Raw genomic sequence first — 21,686 nt, 5'->3', positions numbered from 1 at the left:
CTTTCCAATGCGCACTTTTCTTTTTACTTGTGAGACTCTCCTGTTGCAAACAAGAGATAAGGTTGGGAATTACTGTGAAGATTCTACTCATAGAATAGCTGTTTCAACTAATAAATTAAATTTGCATTCTCCTGTCTCCCAATGTGGAGTTCTATCTCCATCATAATTCATTCGGAATCACCAACAGTCTGGACTAGAATCAATATCTCTCAATACTAACTTCAGAATTGTAAGTTAGATTTTATAGCTTGAAAATCACAAGTCTCTTCTGGCTACAACTTCGTCATAAACCATACTACTGAAGTTATAAGCATTTGCACTTAAAATTGCCACATCTGAAATAAGTTTTCTGTTCCAAAAGCCCACTATAAAAAATAAGTGCAATTTCACTTTCTTTTAATCAATGAATATATAGCTAAACATTTATCTCTTAACATAAAAATATTAATACTGCCCATTGTACTCACATGGCACCGTGCGGAGGTAGAGGTTATCACGAATGATTTGCTGAAGCTCATGGTCCACAGAACCCTTTTGAAATCGTAAGTTGAGGTAGTGACGAAGGTCTTTATCAACAATTCCTCCTAAAATAAAAAAGTTTCTTGGTAAGGGATGTTGGAAAATATTTTAAGCATGTAATTTGATTCTGTCATCAATATACTCAGGAACCTATTAAAAAGATGCATTATTTCAAAGTGTTCTTTTGATCTTCTCAAACATTTACTGCCACAATGATAATAGAGATAACACTTACTGAGACAATAATTGCCTGCCAAGTCTATGTTCAATGCTTTGCATGTATTCCTAAATTTATCTTTCATTTAGAATGAAGCCTATATCATGGTAAAAGATATGTTACTCTTGAATCATACTGAAATATTATAGTACATATCATTGCATGGCTAAAAAGACTATTTACTCATTTATTCATTCCTTCCCATTCCATCCTACCCCAAATCCTGGAAACCACTTTTCTGTCTATAAATTTGACTACTCTAGGTACCTCATATAAGTAGAATATATAATATTTGCCCTTTTGTGACTGGCTTATTTTACTTAGCATAATGTCTTAGAAGTCTGAAAAGATTTTTAAGTTATTGAAAGTTGCTCTAGATTTAGTTAAGTAGGATGGTATAAAAAGTTAAAGAAGAAAAACCTACACAAATATTAATGATTTTACTCCTTTTATGCAATAAATAAAAGTAATTTCTTTATTTTGTAGTATATGTACAAATGTGTTTAACAAGAGACAAGGTTTGAAAGAATGTAGGTTTTTTTTTTCCTTTTTTCAATACAAACAATTGTGCGCCTCTTTGACCTTATAATCTAATAAAAAATAAACTGGGATATAGCTGAAAAACCAATAATGTAGATCTATCAAATACTTATTTGATATTTAAAGATAACTTGTTAACTTATAAAGATTTATCTTAAAACCTTTCCTATTTCCATACTGGAAAGAATTAATTATAAATCAAAATACCAGTAAAAATATAAGTAAGAATTCTTGAAACTCTTATTGTTTCAGTCAAATACACCAGGGCAATTGAGCCAAGACAAACAATTAAAGATAGAAGAAACTGGAAATCTGCAATAATCATAAAATTATATTCCTTCAAATCTTTCTGAATCTCAGAATTAGAATTCATAAATCAATTTGCACTAACATGATCACACAAGCTAGCATTATGTAGGTGTGCACATGTGCAAAACAAACAGCTTTGACATAAACTGTAGCTAATAGACTTACATATTGTAACATTTCTAAAGTTTTCAAAATCCATCATTTCAGTTGCCTCCTAATCTGCAGGTATAGTCTCAATGAGATGCCATTTTTAACTGCAACATATCATTTTCAACTGAATTAACTGTCAAAATTCTTACCCTCCAGATGATGTTTCTTTCATATTTGAGCAAATGGTCTCTTAATCTATTTTTCCACCCAATATAATATGATAGTGGAAATCAAATGACATAAAAGGAAAATATTTTTTGTTGGGTGTACATAAATATTACATCCGGAATGGCTGAACATATAATTTTCCAAATTCAAATCCATTTTCTCAGCCAAAGAAGCAGAGCAGTCAGAAATAAAAGTCATTTGAAACTGCCATTACACAATTGCAACAATTACCTATTATTTACATCTCCATATGCCCTGTGTTTCCATATGTCTTGGACTTGCTGGCACCACACTGAAGTAGCTAATAGTTTAGAAATCCCGAAATTCTCTTTTTCTTCTTCTTTTTTTCCAGTCAGCAATACTTGCTTACCCTTGCTAATTCATCACACCTACTGAGTAAGCATCATGCCTGTGACTGCTCTCAGCTGTCATTTCTGCCGGATTCTAAGGCTACAGGTCCTTTGGCAACTGCACCCCCTCTTCCTTCTCCTTTTCTTTCAATCTAATATGTGGGACATACCAAGTGATGAGATCCTTTCTGGCATCCTAAGAAAATGCCAACTATAGAACAACAGATGTAGTCTCCTTATTAAGGTAAGCCAGAATCACTCACCTAATTTAATGTGGATAAATTCACATTTTGTAATTCAGGATGATTCTTATCCCTAAAAATATATTATCAGTTTAAACCTTTTTTTTCTTTACTACAGATATACTGAATTACATTTCTTGAAAGTTATCTACCTCAGAAAACAACAAAAAAGTCTATTTATTCATTTCAATGACTGTATCCTTTTTTTCATAGAAGGACCTGTCGAAACTTTTAAGAATCAATATAAAATTTCCTTCACTAATTAAATGAGTTGTCATAAATTATAACAAAATTTCACATACAATCCCCTTTGTTTTGGAAGGATTTCTCTTTCCTCCTATTTCCCAAATGCTTTGTTATCCTCTACAGTTTATCATCTTTCAAGTCAGGCAATTTTATTAATCCAGTATTCTTACAGCAAATTCTGCTAGTTGCCTACCCAATATTCCTTCCATTATTCTTTCCTTTTAAAAGAGCTCTGATTTAGTTTTGGGCAGAAACCTGCTGAGCCTCAGGACATGGATCACAGTGGTCTGGAAAGTCATTCAATCATTCTCCACTTTCCTAACTGCCCTTGCAGCTTTTAGCAGCTATGTTCTGGCCATTGACACTTAGCCCAGAAGGAAATGGACATAATATCTGAGATGTAGCAGCCATATTCTGACCATGAAGTGCAGTGACAAGCACAAGGAAAAATTCACCATGCTCAGGACACTGGAGTAGAGGTTAGAAACAGCCTGCATTCCTAATGGCTTTACTAAACAGCTAAAAACAATGTCGGTAACTACATATCTTAAGATTTCTTGTTATATGAGAAAAAGTAAACACTCATTAAAAAAACTATTTTGGTTGAGCATTCTTTTAAAACTAATATAGTTGAACAACTGTACATGATCCTAAAACACACATATATATACACACATATCTGTTATATGCATATGTATATATACACATATAATTTGTGTATGTATATATACACATATATACACATATATAAATGTGTATAATACATGTGTGTATATGCACAGTATGTGTGTATAACACATATATGTATATGTACAGTATGTGTGTATATACATGTGTTATATGTATGTGTGATACATATATGTATATATAATGTATACACATACACATACATAGGTATAAAGGCATATTTATCCTCAATTAGAAATTTCAATTAGAGAGGAATTAAACAACAGACATTGGGCAATGATGTCCTCAAAAAGTAGAGTTTGAGTCTCAAAATGATCTGATTTGAGGTTTAAAAGTTAGCCTTTTAAAGCAAGCTAAAAAATACGGAGTTCTAAAAATTGTACAATAAATGTTATCTATTGTTAAAATAAATAATTTGCTATCTTATTTTCCATAGTTATAAATGTTTTATTTTACTTTTATTGTTTGTGGAGTTTCTGCTGTATCATGTGTTAATGATTCCTAGATTTGGTAGTTCATAGGATGCACACATCAATCATTTTGTTGAGAAGAGCACTGGCAACATTAATGTCTCGCTGCATGCTTTAGCCTTTGTACTTTTTCCTTCAAAAAAATCAGTGGCTCTTACTTGCTATTATATTTGAATAACTATTGACTTATTTTATTTAGTTACGTGAAAAAATTTTTATTTCCTGTATTTTTAAAAATATGACTGTAGACAAGTATTAAATGCCTTCTGAAGTGACACTTTTAGTAAATGAGAGAGCTGGAAAGGATTTGAAACTTACAATTCCGAAAAACATGTACCTAATTTTCATCCTCTATAGTCTGAAGACCAAACTTCTTAGTACAAAGCAGTCAAGTTTTTTCTCAACATGACCCCAGTCAAGCTTTTGAACTTAACATCAGAATATAACTTAAGAAGAACGTTTGGAATAGAGCTCAGTTCAAACTCTTCCTATTGCAAACGAGGTAAGTGAAGCTCACATAAAGAGTGTGGTACTGGGTTTAGAACAGTGGTGGGGTGGGGAGTGAGGGAAGCACTGGGGAGCAACACCTATGGTCTATTTGAGGAGAAAACACCAAGTCCCAACATTCAAAACTGGTCTGCATTTCTAAGGTTTCCATCATTTTCAGGAATGCCCTCAGTAGAAATTGACTGCTTTGTCATTTCTATTACTTGAATACATAGACTAAGGAAACAAAGGAAGAAGATGCTGCTTGGATTGGAGGGACATAATCTCCTTGGTATATTCCTTAAGGCAATTTGTTAGCTCCAGCATTGTAGCAAATGCCACTCTTTCAAAATTTGAGGGAGAAACATGCTAGGGTCTATAATGTTTGTGCCAAGGGTCTGGTTGCTAGTAGTCCCATCTAGTAAGGTAGTGTCATCCCTCACTCAGACATGACCATCAGCTCAACCTTCCCCTCCCCTTGAGTCAACTGCTTCTGGAATGAAAGTGTACCTTATAAACTTTTATTAGTGTAAACTGGAGAAAGCAGTTCACTAATTGGGATAGTAGGGGTTAAGTAGAGAGGGGAAAGGTGGGGATGACCACCAGGGTTTGGCTCATTTTGATGTCATCTATTCATCCTGTGCTTCAGTCAAAGCAAGCTACTCTAATGTTCTAATCATTTTATTTATCTTTGTTTGTTTTTCAATCACACTCAACAAAATACTGTGGTGAATATTTAATTTTAGTTTGTGCTTTACTTTTTGCATTTAACTTTGCTCTTTATCTTGTACCAAGTTCTTTTGGTAGAAGATCTTTCTTTCTTTCTTTCTTTTTTTCTCTCTTCTTTCTTTTTCTTTTTTTTTTATTGAGTAGCTATATCATTCAGTACATGTAGTGGGTCTTTGGGCTGAGCTACTCTGCCCTTACTTAGTCAATCAAAATGTTTCTTCCAGGAAATGGCTATAGAAGCAGAGTGCCCAAAGAACGTGAATGCAACTATCTTCATCTTGAAAGTGATACTCTGAAGAAATTACCCATAATTTCTCTCTCTTGGACATGCAGAATTATCCTGTTCTTGTATTTTTCTGGGCAGCTTCTCCAACTTTCCCTTTGTTGTTTGCAACTAATTAAACTTTATGGATAAGAATGCCTTCCCTTTGCTACTATCCATGGAATTTCTATCTGACCTTCAGCTTAAAATTATTCTGTAGTTGCCCTTCCTATGATCTTTGAGCCAGAAGTCTTCTCTCTGCTCTGAACTTCCACATCTTGCTCATTTCTCTTTAGTACTTTGCACATTATAACAGGCCAAACTGTAATTTGTGGACCTGTTTTATATTTTCTATTATGTTATAAGCTCCCCAGGAGAGAGTGTTTCCTATTCATTTTATATCTTTTACCCTCTTATATCTTCTTCCACATCTAAAGCAATGTCTTTTTAACATACAAGGCCATGAAATGTATGCTAAATAAATAAATCACAAATGCTGTAGTAGAAAGAACACTAGGTTTTCAATCAGAAAACCAAGTTTTAGTTACCACCCCGACACTTATTCATTAAGTGGTCTTGCACAAATCATTTCTGGTTCTCATTTTTTCTCATCTATAAAAGGAGAGTGGCTTAGTTACTTAAAGTTGTTTAACAGAATACCATAGATTAGGTGGCTTCAACAACTAATCTTTATTTCTCACATTTTTGGAGTCAGAAAGTCCAAGATTAAACCAACAGATCTGGTGCCTGGTAAGGGCACTCTTCCTGGCTTGCAAATGGCCATCTTCTCATTATATCCACACATGGCCAAGAGGAAAATAATGTTTCTTTTTACAAGAGTACCAATCCCATTCATGAGGGTCTCACCCTCATAATTTAATTACCTCCCAAATAGTCTCACCTCCTAATGTAATCACCATGGGTATTGGGGAACCTGCCCTGATAGTCACGCAGGTTCTTTTCTATTTTCCCTACGTGTCGGCTGGCTTGAGAAATAAAGGGACAGAGTACAAAAGAGAGAAATTTTAAAGCTGGGCATCCGGGGGAGACATCACATGTTGGTAGGTTCCGTGATGCCCCACAAGCCTCAAAAACCAGAAAGTTTTTCTTAGGGATTTTCAAAAGGGGAGGGAGTGTGCGAATAGGTGTGGGTCACAGACATCAAGTACTTTACAAGGTAATAGAATATCACAAGGCAAATGGAGGCAGGGGGAGATCACAGGACCACAGGACAGGCGTGAAATTAAAATTGCTAATGAAGTTTTGGGCACCATTGTCATTGATAACATCTCATCAGGAGACAGGGTTTTGAGAGCAACCGTTCTGACCAAAATTTATTAGGTGGGCATTTCCTCTCCCTAACAAGCCTGGGAGCACTATGGGAGACTGGGGTCTATTTTACCCCTACAGTCTACAGACCATAAAAGATAGCCACACCCGGGAGGCCGTCTATAGACCTATACCCCCAGGCACATATTCTCTTTCCCAGGGATGTTCCTTGCTGAGAAAAAGAATTCAGTGATATTTCTTCCATTTGCTTTTGAAAGAAGAGAAATATGGCTCTGTTCTGCCTGGCTCACCAGCGGTCAGAGTTTAAGGTTATCTCTCTTGTTTCCTAAACATTGTTGTTATCCTGCTCTTTTTTCAAGGTGCCCAGATTTCATATTGTTCAAACACACATGCTCTACAATTTGTGCAGTTAATGCAATTATCACAGGGTCCTGAGGCGAAATACATCCTCCTCATCTGACAGGATTAAGAGATTAAAGTAAAGACAGGCATAGGAAAACACAAGGGTATTGACTGGGGAAGTGATAAGTGTCCATGAAATTGTCACAATTTATGTTTAGACATTGCAGTAAAGACAGGCATAAGAAATTATAAAAGTATTAATTTGGGGAACTAATAAATGTCCATGAAATCTTCACAATCCACGTTCTTCTGCCATGGATTCAGCCAGTCCCTCCATTTGGGGTCCCTGACTTCCTGCAACAGTGGGGGTTAAGATTTCAATATATGAGTTTTGGACAAACATTCAGTCCATAACAATGGGTGTAGGACCAAATAACATCTCCTCTAGGTCTAAATTTTATGCTTTCCTATAAAATATTTACTAAGTGCATCTTATAATTTGGGACTTCTTTTGGTAACAAGACAACCAAATTATTTTACTATTTACTTATAGTTTAAAAATTAGCTATATTCCATAAGAAATAAAACTATGAATAAACTCTTTTTGATATTGTTTTCTAGTTGTGCAATTATTCAGGAATCTTACATCATCAGTAGACAACTGACTTCAGACCTTATCTTCATCAAATAAGTAGGAAAGTAGCTAAGCAAAGCAGTCTGTGAGGAATTAGAAGAGAAGGAAATCTACCCATATGTTTAAGATATTTTAATGAGTAACTGCAAATGTACCTTATGTTAATTTATTGGATAGTGGATAAGTTGAGGAATAGACAGGAAAGTATTATAGGGCTGTATTGTTAAGTTCCTTTTTCAAAAATAGTTTCTGCTTGGCTCACCTCAAAAATGAAGAAATAAATCACAAGAAAGTTGATTGATTCAGCTAAGAGCCACAGACACAAAACAGGTGACAGACATATCTAATCTAGCCTGCCAGAACAGCCTCCATTCCCTTTTTAGGTAGAAATTGTGTCTTTGATTTCTGATGATCTAGAGACCCATCTCATTTCCAGGTGGCCAGAGTACTACACAAAATCACTGCATGCATTTGATCTAGACCAGACAGTCTATAAATTATGAGGCAGTAAAATTCTCCTTCCCCTAATAATTCCCAATTTGCCTATTTTAAATAGGAACACACATACAAAAGCCATAAAACTCATTGAAGATGCCCTGGTTTGTTAGTTTTTCCATAGCTGAAAATTTTTACTTATATGACAACTTCTATCCCTTCCATATTTTATTCATAATCTTAGAGAGTATAGACAATCTTTTTAATCACGCTTTAATATCTGTGCTGTTTCTTCAAAATCTTTGTAGTATTGCATATTTTGTATAAGAAATGGAATAATAAGAAAGACAAAATATATTAAACATTTGCAGATCATTAGAAGATTTAAAACTAGAGAGAATAATTGCTATTTCAGAGAGAATGACAGAGATAAATGTAAATGGTTTATAATATTCTCTAGCTCTATTGAAAATAGCTTTTTTATTATTTCCTTTCCCCTACTACTGTACAGATGGGATATTATTATTGAGTTTCATTTTTCATTGTTAGCCTTTGTCTCAAACTAAATGTTAGAGTTGTTCCTATAGTTATGATATTTCCTCCCATTGAGAAGAGAAAATGAGTTCTCAGTATATGCCAGGCATCATAGTAGGTACCTGAAATTTTATTATCTGAAAATATGAACGATGAGCCCAAAGTTGAAAACAATCTCGTGTATCAAAATTTTTAATAATGTACCAAGATGGCTAATACAGTCTAATAATAGGGTATATCCTATCAGTTTCTTTGATTACCTAACTCTTACAAATTAGATGTTCTTCATACAAAGCAGGAAGTCACACCAAATTCAGCCTAATGAAAGGAAAAATATATATGGGAAAAAGGGACATAATAATCTAACCTAAATTCAATCCATTTTTTTAAAAAAACAGAGATATACCACTCTAAATTTAAAAGGGAAAAGCAATCTATTAGGATAGTCATGAATGAGTTTAAAATTATTGAAGGTTAATAAACCTCATAGGTATAAGGCTGCTACATAAAACATTTACTAAGATTATTAAACTGAAGAAAAGCCACTGTTGTCCAAAATATCTAGATAATTTAGCAGGCAAAATTTTTTCTTCTTAGAGTCTTGGTTTATTGCCTCTCTAACTTTACTCCAAAGTTTCAGTATAAAAATTTTAAAATGTAATGATAAAAATATCACAATTGTTTTTGTTCTTGGTAAGTCCAATTTAAGAATGCATCCACATTAATAAAAAAGCAAAAGAAAATGCTCATACTTTTGAAGGGTTTTTTGTGTCTCTATTTCCTTCAGTTCTGCTCTGATTTTAGTTCTTTCTTGCCTTCTGCTAGCTTTTGAATGTGTTTGCTCTTGCTTTTCTAGTTCTTTTAATTGTGATGTTAGGGTGTCAATTTTGGATCTTTCCTGCTTTCTCTTGTGGGCATTTAGTGCTATAAATTTCCCTCTACACACTGCTTTGAATGTGTCCCAGAGATTCTGGTATGTTGTGTCTTTGTTCTCGTTGGTTTCAAAGAACATCTTTATTTCTGCCTTCATTTTGTTATGTACCCAGTAGTCATTCAGGAGCAGGCTGTTCAGTTTCCATGTAGTTGAGCGGTTTTGAGTGAGTTTCTTAATCCTGAGTTCTAGTTTGATTGCACTGTGGTCTGAGAGATAGTTTGTAATAATTTCTGTTCTTTTACATTTGCTAGGGAGAGCTTTACTTCCAACTACGTGGTCAATTTTGGAATAGGTGTGGTGTGGTGCTGAAAAAAATGTATATTCTGTTGATTTGGCAAAGACTTGGAACCAACCCAAATGTCCAACAATGATAGACTGGATTAAGAAAATGTGGCACATATACACCATGGAATACTATGCAGCCATAAAAAATGATGAATTCAAGTCCTTTGTAGGGACATGGGTGAAATTGGAAATCATCATTCTCAGTAAACTATCACAAGAACAAAAAACCAGGGGGGAGGAGCCAAGATGGCCAAATAGGAACAGCTCCAGTCTACAGCTCCCAGCGTGAGTGATGCAGAAGACGGGTGATTTCTGCATTTCCATCTGAGGTACCGGGTTCATCTCACTAGGGAGTGCCAGACAGTGGGTGCCGGACAGTGGGTGCAGCGCACCGTGCGCCAGTCGAAGCAGGGCGAGGCATTGCCTCACTCAGGAAGCACAAGGGGTCAGGGAATTCCCCTTCCTGGTCAAGGAAAGGGGTGACAGATGGCACCTGGAAAATCGGGCCACTCCCACCCCAATTCTGTGCTTTTCCGATGGGCTTAGGAAACGGTGCACCAGGAGATTATATCCTGCACCTGGCTTGGAGGGTCCTACGCCCACGGAGTCTCGCTGATTGCTAGCACAGCAGTCTGAGATCAAACTGCAAGGCAGCACTGAGGCTGGGGAGGGGCGCCTGCCATTGCCCAGGCTCGCTTAGGTAAACAAAGCAGCCGGGAAGCTCAAACTGGGTGGAGCACACCACAGCTCAAGGAGGCCTGCCTGCCTCTGTAGGCTCCACCTCTGGGGGCAGGGCACAGACAAACAAAAAGACAGCAGTAATCTCTGCAGACTTAAATGTCCCTGTCTGACAGCTTTGAGGAGAGCAGTGGTTTTCCCAGCACACAGCTGGAGATCTGAGAATGGGCAGATTGCCTCCTCAAGTGGGTCCCTGACCCCTGACCCCCGAGCAGCCTAACTGGGAGGGACCCCCCAGTAGTGGCAGACTGACACCTCACACGGCCGGGTACTCCTCTGAGACAAAACTTCCAGAGGAACGATCAGACAGCAGCATTCGCAGATCACGAAAACCCGTGGTTCTGCAGACGCCGCTGCTGATACCCAGGCAAACAGGGTCTGGAGTGGACCTATAGCAAACTCCAACAGACCTGCAGCTGAGGTTCTGTCTGTTAGAAGGAAAACTAGCAAACAGAAAGGACATCCACACCAAAAACCCATCTGTACATCACCATCATCAAAGACCAAAAGTAGTTAAAACCACAAAGATGGGGAAAAAACAGAGTAGAAAAACTGGAAACTCTAAAAAGCAGAGCGCCTCTCCACCTCCAAAGGAACACAGTTCCTCACCAGCAACGGAACAAAGCTGGATGGAGGATGACTTTGACGGGTTGAGAGAAGAAGGCTTCAGATGATCAAAGCACTCCGAGCTACAGGAGGAAATTCAAACCAAAGGCAAAGAAGTTGAAAACTTTGAAAAAACTTTAGACGAATGTATAACTAGAATAACCAATACAGAGAAGTGCTTAAAGGAGCTGATGGAGCTGAAAGCCAAGGTTCGAGAACTGCGTGAAGAATGCAGAAGCCTCAGGAGCCGATGCGACCAACTGGAAGAAAGGGTATCAGTGATGGAAGATGAAATGAATGAAATGAAGCGAGAAGGGAAGTTTAGAGAAAAAAGAATAAAAAGAAATGAACAAAGCCTCCAAGAAATATGGGAATATGTGAAAAGACCAAATCTGCATCTGATTGGTGCACCTGAAAATGACAGAGAGAATGGAACCAAGTTGGAAAACACTCTGCAGGATATTATCCAGGAGAACTTCCCCAATCTAATAAGGCAGGCCAACATTCAGATTCAGGAAATACAGAGAACACCACAAAGATACTCCTCGAGAAGAGCAACTCCAAGACACATAATTGTCAGATTCACCAAAGTTGAAATGAAGGAAAAAATATTAAGGGCAGCCAGAGAGAAAGGTCGGGTTACCCACAAAGGGAAGCCCATCAGACTATCAGCTGATCTCTCAGCAGAAACTCTACAAGCCAGAAGAGAGTGGGGGACAATATTCAACATTCTTAAAGAAAAGAATTTTCAACCCAGAATTTCATATCCAGCCAAACTAAGCTTCAAAAGTGAAGGAGAAATAAAATACTTTACAGACAAGCAAATGCTGAGAGATTTTGTCACCACCAGGCCTGCCCTAAAAGAGCTCCTGAAGGAAGCACTAAACATGGAAAGGCACAACCGGTACCAGCCACTGCAAAATCATGCTAAAATGTAAAGACCATCGAGACGAGGAAGAGACTGCATCGACTAACAAGCAAAATAACCAGCTAACATCATAATGACAGGATCAAATTCACACATAACAATATTAACTTTAAATGTAAATGGACTAAATGCTCCAATTAAAAGACACAGACTGGCAAATTGGATAAAGAGTCAAGACACATCAGTATGCTGTATTCAGGAAACCCATCTCATGTGCAGAGACACACATAGGCTCAAAATAAAAGGATGGAGGAAGATCTATCAAGCAAATGGAAAACAAACAAAGGCAGGGGTTGCAATCCTAGTCTCTGATAAAACAGACTTTAAACCAACAAAGATCAAAAGAGACAAAGAAGGCCATTACACAATGGTAAAGGGATCAATTCAACAAGAAGAGCTAACTATCCTAAATATATATGCACCCAATACAGGAGCACCCAGATTCATAAAGCAAGTCCTGAGTGACCTACAAAGAGACTTAGACTCCCACACAATAATAATGGGAGACTTTAACACCCCGCTGTCAACATTAGACAGAGCAACGAGACAGAAAGTTGACAAGGATATCCAGGACTTGAACTCAGCTCTGCACCAAGCAGACCTAATACACATCTACAGAACTCTCCACCCCAAATCAACAGAATATACATTTTTTTCAGCACCACACCACACCTATTCCAAAATTGACCACATACTTGGAAGTAAAGTACTCCTCAGCAAATGTAAAAGAACAGAAATTATAACAAACTGTCTCTCAGACCACACTGCAATCAAACTAGAACTCAGGATTAAGAAACTCACTCAAAACCACTCAACTACATGGAAACTGAACAACCTGCTCCTGAATGACTACTGGGTACATAACAAAATGAAGGCAGAAAGAAAGATGTACTTTGAAACCAACGAGAACAAAGACACAACGTACCAGAATCTCTGGGACACATTCAAAGCAGTGTGTAGAGGGAAATTTATAGCACTAAATGCCCACAAGAGAAACAGGAAAGATCCAAAATTGACACCCTAACATCACAATTAAAAGAACTAGAAAAGCAAGAGCAAACACATTCAAAAGCTAGCAGAAGGCAAGAAATAACTAAAATCAGAGCAGAACTGAAGGAAATAGAGATGAAGAAAACCTTTCAAAAAATGAATGAATCCAGGAGCTGGTTTTTTGAAAGGATCAACAAAATTGATAGACCGCTAGCAAGACTAATAAAGAAAAAAAGAGAGAAGAATCAAATAGACACAATAAAAAATGATAAAGGGGATATCATCACCGATCCCACAGAAATACAAACTACCATCAGAGAATACTACAAACACCTCTACGCAAATAAACTAGAAAATGTAGAAGAAACGGATAAATTCCTCGACACATACACTCTCCCAAGACTAAACCAGGAAGAAGTTGAATCTCTGAATAGACCAATAACAGGAGCTGAAATTGTGGCAATAATCAATAGCTTACCAACCAAAAAGAGTCCAGGACCAGATGGATTCACAGCTGAATTCTACCAGAGGTACAAGGAGGAACTGGTACCATTCCTTCTGAAACTATTCCAATCAATGGAAAAAGAGGGAATCCTCCCTAACTCATTTTATGAGGCCAGCATCATCCTGATACCAAAGCCGGGCAGAGACACAACCAAAAAAGAGAATTTTAGACCAATATCCTTGATGAACATTGATGCAAAAATCCTCAATAAAATACTGGCAAACAGAATCCAGCAGCACATCAAAAAGCTTATCCACCATGATCAAGTGGGCTTCATCCCTGGGATGCAAGGCTGGTTCAATATACACAAATCAATAAATGTAATCCAGCATATAAACAGAGCCAAAGACAAAAACCACATGATTATCTCAATAGATGCAGAAAAGGCCTTTGACAAAATTCAACAACCCTTCATGCTAAAAACTCTCAATAAATTAGGTATTGATGGGACGTATCTCAAAATAATAAGAGCTATCTATGATAAACTCACAGCCAATATCATATTGAATGGGCAAAAACTGGAAGCATTCCCTTTGAAAACTGGCACAAGACAGGGATGCCCTCTCTCACCACTCCTATTCAACATAGTGTTGGAAGTTCTGGCCAGGGCAATTAGGCAGGAGAAGGAAATAATGGGTATTCAATTAGGAAAAGAGGAAATCAAATTATCCCTGTTTGCAGACGACATGATTGTATATCTAGAAAACCCCATTGTCTCAGCCCAAAATCTTCTTAAGCTGATAAGCAACTTCAGCAAAGTCTCAGGATATAAAATCAATGTACAAAAATCACAAGCATTCTTATATACCAATAACTGACAAACAGAAAGCCAAATCATGAGTGAACTCCCATTCACCATTGCTTCAAAGAGAATAAAATACTTAGGAATCCAACTTACAAGGGACGTGAAGGACCTCTTCAAGGAGAGCTATAAACCACTGCTCAAGGAAATAGAAGAGGATACAAACAAATGGAAGAACATTCCATGCTCTTGGGTAGGAAGAATCAATATCGTGAAAATGGCCATACTGCCCAAGGTAATTTGTAGATTCAATGCCATCCCTAACAAGCTACCAATGACTTTCTTCACAGAGTTGGAAAAATCTACTTTAAAGTTCATATGGAACCAAAAAAGAGCCCACATCGCCAAGTCAATCCTAAGCCAAAAGAACAAAGCTGGAGGCATCACACTACCTGACTTCAAACTATACTACAAGGCTACAGTAACCAAAACAGCATTGTACTGGTATCAAGACAGAGATATAGATCAATGGAACAGAACAGAGCCCTCAGAAATAATGCCGCATATGTACAACTATCTGATCTTTGACAAACCTGAGAAAAACAAGAAATGGGGAAAGGATTCCCTATTTAATAAATGGTGCTGGGAAAACTGGCTAGCCATATGGAGAAAGCTGAAACTGGATCCCTTCCTTACACCTTATACAAAAATCAATTCAAGATGGATTAAAGACTTAAACGTTAGACCTAAAACCATAAAAACCCTAGAAGGAAACCTAGGCATTACCATTCAGGACATAGGCATGGGCAAGGACTTCATGTCTAAAACACCAAAAGCAATGGCAACAAAAGCCAAAATTGACAAATGGGATCTAATTAAACTAAAGAGCTTCTGCACAGCAAAAGAAACTACCATCAGAGTGAACAGGCAACCTACAAAATGGGAGAAAATTTTCTCAACCTACTTACCTGACAAAGGGCTAATATCCAGAATCTACAATGAACTCCAACAAACTTACAAGAAAAAAACAAACAACCCCATCAAAAAGTGGGCGAAGGATATGAACAGACACTTCTCAAAAGAAGACATTTATGCAGCCAAAAGACACATGAAAAAATGCTTATCATCACTGGCCATCAGAGAAATGCAAATCAAAACCCCAATGAGATACCATCTCACACCAGTTAGAATGGCAACCATTAAAAAGGCAGGAAACAACAGGTGCTGGAGAGGATGTGGAGAAATAGGAACACTTTTACACTGTTGGTGGGACTGTAAACTAGTTCAACCCTTGTGGAAGTCAGTGTGGCGATTCCTCAGGGATCTAGAACTAGAAATACCATTTGACCCAGCCATCCCATTACTGGGTATATACCCAAAGGACTATAAATCATGCTGCTATAAGGACACATGCACATGTATGTTTATTGCGGCACTATTCACAATAGCAAAGACTTTGAACCAACCCAAATGTCCAACAATGATAGACTGGATTAAGAAAATGTGGCACATATACACCATGGAATACTATGCAGCCATAAAAAATGATGAGTTCATGTCCTTTGTAGGGACATGGATGAAATTGGAAATCATCATTCTCAGTAAACTATCGGAAGGACAAAAAACCAAACACCACATGTTCTTACTCATAGATGGGAATTGAACAACGAGAACACATGGACACAGGAAGGGGAACATCACACTCTGGGGACAGTTGTGGGGTGGGGGGAGGGGGGAGGGATAGCATTAGGAGATATACCTAATGCTAAATGGCAAGTTAATGGGTGCAGCACACCAGCATGGCACATGTATACATATGTAACTAACCTGCACATTGTGCACATGTACACTAAAACTTAAAGTATAATAATAAAAAAAAAAAAGAAAATGCTCATACTTTGGTATACTTGAAACATCTTCATTCATAAAACTAAAAGTGAACATGTAAATGGTATTTAAACAATGAATATTTAAGCTTATTTTATTTTATATTAGCAAGCTCTATCCCCAAGTCAACTGAAAAACATTTGACATTATTTTGTGTTTTAAGAACTATAAAGCCAGGTCAGGCCAACCATATTGTGGCTCATGCTTGTAATCCCAGAACTTTGGGAAGCTGAGGCAGGAGGATCACTTGAGGATAGGAGTTCCAGATCAGCCTGGGCAACACAGTGAGACCCCATCTCTATAAAAATGAAAAATTAAAAAAAAATTCTTAAAAGCCAGGTCAGTCCTCTAATATTTTTTTTTCTAACCTGCTGAAACTTAAAAACTCTCCAATGATCTGGTACAATACATGGTTCACTCCAAATGGCTTTATCCTTAAAAGTATCACGACACAGAACACCTTGCCCAAATCAACAAAAAAGAAAATCTAGCTTTGTTTTTTATTGCATTTTACGATGACAACACAAAGAAATTCCCTTGCAAATATCATTCCAAACAACAGACTAACATAGCCTCCATAGTCTGTGTTGTGATGGATCAGTACTAATGAAGTTATAACAATTATAGGATCATGATTTGAACTGCTACAAGACTGATTTTAAATGCGGAATGTGTCCCAAAGGTTTATTTTGGAATGCGGAATGGTTTTTACTGTAGAAAAATGTTGTATATTATAATTATGTCCTCGGCCCACCTATAAGTCTTTTCATTCATTAGGCACCTGAAGTACACAATTTATGGTATGTTGGAAACACACTGTTGTTATACATATACAGCATCCCCATGAGAAATGGGGACATTGAGAAGACTGGCATACTCCTAGCAGATCTTCAGAGGGAAGATCCATTGAAGATGTAGAGAAGGAAGACACAGATACTGGGTCAAAGGGGCAGGAAGCAGGGAACTCTGCAAAGGGAGTTATTTCTAGCCCTCAGTGACTCCTGGAGAAGGGGTGGGTTGAGCAGGCAAGGAGCAACCCATTTCTCGCCAGGGGCCCCTGGAATCCTGCCAGCAGGAGACTACATGAACCCCATGGACAACTGAGCTGGCAGAGAGTGCTGCTTAGAGAAGTAGTACGGGCAGAACTCTAGCCATTGTGGAACCCAGAGAGTTTGGTGTGGCAGCATCTGGAGTGGAGCACTACTAGGGACACCCATCCCCCAGGGCGGCCTTGCACCCTTAGGAAACTTAAGGCCTAAGAAAACTGTTGGACCTGAACATTGCAGGGTGGTCTTGCTCCTGAGGCTGGGCCAGTCTGACCAGAGCACCTTTGGTCTGCTGGCCTCTCCTGTGACCCCAGCTAGGCCTGATTGCAGTGAAGCCTCAGAAGCCTAGGTTGTGGTAGCCTCCTGGTGGCATGCATCATAGCTCCTGCACTAACAGACTGTACTTGACCAGTAAACAGCTCCAGTAGGGTGCCCCAATAGAGTGTCCCTGCAGACATGCACCTGTCCACCTATGCCCTTCTCCTACCACAGTCTCCCCTGAGTTGCTTTGCTGGCATGCACTTGTCTACAACCACCCCCCTACATTGTTTGCTGAGGCAAGTAAGCTTGGGTAGACCTTGCCTTCCCTTCCCTGCCAGATGCGTGTGCACCATGCTGTGACACAGCTGCCAGTGTCCAACACTCCCCCAACAGTGCCGCCATTGCTGTTGGAGCATTGGCTAGCATGGAAACTGGAGACTGTCAGCCCCCCATCCACCTGCACCCCACCCCTATGCCAATATTGCCACTGGTGCAAAACTACAAAAGTAGACCAATTGATCTGCCCCCAACCCCAGCAGCAGCTGCCATCTATGTTAATGCATGAACACAGGACACACAGTCCCATGCCTGCCAGTGCCACATCCCTATGCTAACATTTTTGCCCATGCAAATGCATACATGGACACTGGTGAGGCCCCGTGCATCTCCACACAGTGATGCCCTGCCAACACTGCTGTTGCAAGTGCCCCAACAAAGGCCAGCACATCTGTACCCATCAATACTCAGCCATAGCTGATGAGCATGCAACTTGCAGCACTGCCACTGCTGCTGGCACATAACAAATGAGGACCAATCCTGCTGCCACTGCCCTATGAAGAGCTGAGGCTGGCACCACCCATCAGAGAGTTCTAGCCAGCTGTCTGGAAACAATTCAGGCCCCTCCAGTGAGTTAGGTTCCTAACCTCCAAGGGCCACAGAATAAAGCCATGGCCCACACTGGCCCCCTAGAGTTAGAACAGTTCAGGAGTTATGAGCTGAGCCCTGGCCCCCTAAAATCCTTCAAAAATGAAACCAGTCAACTGAACCCACCTTATGCCATAATCAACCCCCCAAGGACATCAAATAGGATAGAAGAAAAAGAAACCCAAAGGTCATCAACTTCAAAAACTGAAGAAACATTAGCCCACAAAGATGAGAAAGAACCAGCACAAAAGCTCTGGCAGCTCAAAAAGCCAAAGTGGCTTCTTACCTCCAAATGACAACACTAGTTCCCCAGCAACAGTTCCTAACCAGGCTGAGATGGCTGAAATGATAGAAATAAAGTTCAGAATATAGATAGGAATGAAGATTACTGACATACAGGGGAAAGTCAAAACCCAATTCAAGGAATCTAAGGTTTACAAGAAAACAATACAGGAACTGATAGATAAAATGGACATTATATGAACAAACTGACCTGATAGAGCTTAAAAACATGGTAGAAGAATTTCATAATGCAATCACAAGTATTAACAACAGGATTGATCGAGCTGAGGAAAAAAAGTCACAGCTTGAAGACTGGCTCTCCAAAATAACTCAGTCAAAGAAAAATAAAAATAAAAAAACACAAGGAAAATAAATAAAACCTCTGAGAAAGATGGGATTCTGGAAAGAGACCCATTCTACGACTCATCGGCATGCCTGAGAGACGGGGATAGAAACCAAGCAACTTGGAAAACATATTTCAGAATATCATCCGTGAAAATTTCCCCAACTTTGCTAGAGAGGTCAACATTCAAATTCAGAAAATTTAAAGAACCCCTCCAAAATACTACACAAGATTCTCAAAGGTCATAATGAAGAAATGTCAAAGACAGCTAGAAAGAAAGGTCAGTTAACCTACAAAGGAAACCCCATCAGACTAACAGTAGTCCTGTCATCAGAAACCCTACAAGCAGAAGAGACTGGGGGCATTCAGCATTCTTAAAGAAAAGAATTTTCAGCCAAGAATTTCATATATTGTCTAACTAAGCTTTCTAAGTGAAGGAGAAATAAAATCCTTTTCAGAAAAGCAAATGCTAAGGGAATTCATTACTACCAGACCTGCCTTTCAAGAGATCCTGAAGGAAGTAGTAGTTATGAAAAGGACAAACTGTTACCAACCACTACAAAAGCACATTTAAGTACATAGACTAGTGACACTATAAAGCAACCACACAAACGAGTCTGCGTAATTACGAGCTAACAACCTGATGACAGGATCAAATCCACACATATCAATACTAACCTTGAATGTAAATAGAGTAAATGCCCCAATTAAAAGGCACAGAGTAGCAAGTTGAATAAAGAAGCAAAACCCAAAAATATGCTGTCATCAAAAGATCCATCTCACATGAAGTGGCAGCCATAGGCTCAAAGAAAAGGGATGGAGAAAAATCTACCAAGCAAACAGCAAACAGAAAAAAGCAGAGGTTGTTATTCTAATTTCAGACAAAACAGACTTTAATAAACATAAAAAAGACAAAGAAGGGCATTACATAAAGGTAGAGGGCTCAATTCAAAAGAAGACCTAACTATCCTAAATACATACACACATAGCACAGAAGCAGCCAGATATATAAAGCAAGTTTTTAGAGACCTACAAAGAGACATAGACAACCACAAAATAATAATGGAAGACTTTAACACTCCACTGAGAGTATTAGACAGATCATTGAGGCAGAAAGCTAACAAAGATATTTCAGGACCTTAACCAAAAGCTTGAAGAAATGGACCTAATAGACATCTACAAAATTCTCCACCACAAAACAACAGAATATACATATTTCTCATGTGCACATGACACATACTTTAAAGATGACCAAACAGTTGGGCATAAAATAACACTCAGCAAATGCAAAAAACCCAAAATTATACCAACCACACTTTTGGACCATGATACGATTTGGTTCTGTGTCCCCACTGAAATCTCACCTTGAATTGTAACAATCCCCACGTGTCAAGGGCAGGACTGGGTGGAGATACTTTAATCGTGGGGGCAGTTTCCCCCATGCTGTTCTTGTGATACTGAGTGAACTCTCATGAGATCTAATGGTTTCATAAGACATTTCCCCTTTTGTTCAGCACTCATTCTCTATCCTGCTGCCCTGTGAAGAGGTGCCTTCCACCATGACTGTAAGTTTCCTGAGGTCTCCCCAGCCATGTGGAACTGTGAGTTGACCAAACCTCTTTTCTTTATAAATGACCCAATCTTGGGTATTTCATTTTTCTGTTTTTCTTTTTTTCTTTCTTTTTTTTTTTGAGATGGAGTCTTGCTCTGTCGCCCAGCCTGGAGTGCAGTGGTGATCTCAGCTCACTTCCACTTCTGCCTCCTGGGTTCAAACAATTCTCCTGCCTCAGCCTCCCAAGTAGCTGGGACTACAGGTGTGAACTACTATGCCTGGCTAATTTTTGTATTTTGAGTAGAAATGGGGTTTCAGCATGTTGGCCAGGCTTGTCTCAAACTCCTGACCTCAGGTGATCCACCTGCCTTGTCCTCCCAAAGTTCTGGGATTACAGGTATGAGCCACTGAGCCTGACCTAGTCTTGGGTATTTCTTCATAGCAGCATGAGAAGAGACTAATACAGTAAAATTGGTACCAGGAGTGGGGTGCTGCTGTAAAGATACCGAAAAATGTGGAAGCAAATTTGGAAATGGGTAAAAGGCAAAGGTTAGAACAGTTTGGAGAGCTCAGAAGAAGACATAAAGATGTGCAAAAGTTTGTAACTTCCTAAAGACTTGTTGAATGGCTTTGACCAAAATACTGATAGTGATATGGACAATGAAGTCCGGGCTGAGGTAGTCTCAGTTGGAGATGAGGAACTTGTTGGGAACAGGAATAAAGGTGACTGTTGCTATGCTCCAGCAAAGAGATTAGAGGCATTTTGTTCCTGCCTTAGAGACATGTGGAACTTTGAACTTGAGAGAGATGATTTAGGGTATCTGGTGAAAGAAATTTCTAAGCAGCAAAGCATTCAGCATGTGACTTTGGTGCTCTTAAAAGCATTCAGTTTTATGTATTCACAAAAATATGTTTTGGAAATGGAAGTTATGTTTAAAATGGAAGCAGAGCATAAAATTTCAGAAAATTTGCAGCCCCACAAAGTGATACAATAGAAACACCCATTTTCTGAGGAGAAATTCAAGCCTGCTGCAGAAATTGCATAAGAAATAA

General features: G+C 38.5%; 1 protein-coding gene and 1 long non-coding RNA gene across 8 annotated transcripts in view; one reads left to right on the top strand and one right to left on the bottom strand.

Annotated features, from left to right (window-relative positions):
- The window catches only part of MAGI2 (membrane associated guanylate kinase, WW and PDZ domain containing 2), a 1,490,397-nt gene that overhangs the window by 1,029,646 nt on the left and 439,065 nt on the right, over window positions 1-21,686 (bottom strand). For all 7 annotated transcript variants that reach the window (XM_054559585.2, XM_054559586.2, XM_063726096.1 and 4 more), the window contains exon 2: window positions 468-584. In XM_054559585.2, the coding sequence (XP_054415560.1) occupies window positions 468-584 (117 nt within the window). The remainder of the gene's footprint in view (window positions 1-467; window positions 585-21,686) is intronic.
- LOC100938365 (uncharacterized) lies at window positions 2,177-5,531 on the top strand. The gene is made up of 3 exons (XR_151829.5): window positions 2,177-2,497; window positions 4,256-4,400; window positions 5,338-5,531. It is a non-coding gene; the product is annotated as an uncharacterized LOC100938365 (long non-coding RNA).

The sequence above is a fragment of the Pongo abelii genome, chromosome 6, assembly GCF_028885655.2.
Source record: "Pongo abelii isolate AG06213 chromosome 6, NHGRI_mPonAbe1-v2.0_pri, whole genome shotgun sequence".
NCBI lineage: Eukaryota > Metazoa > Chordata > Mammalia > Primates > Hominidae > Pongo > Pongo abelii.
The sequence above is the reverse complement of the archived record's forward strand: the minus strand, read 5'-3'. Positions and strand labels throughout refer to the sequence as shown.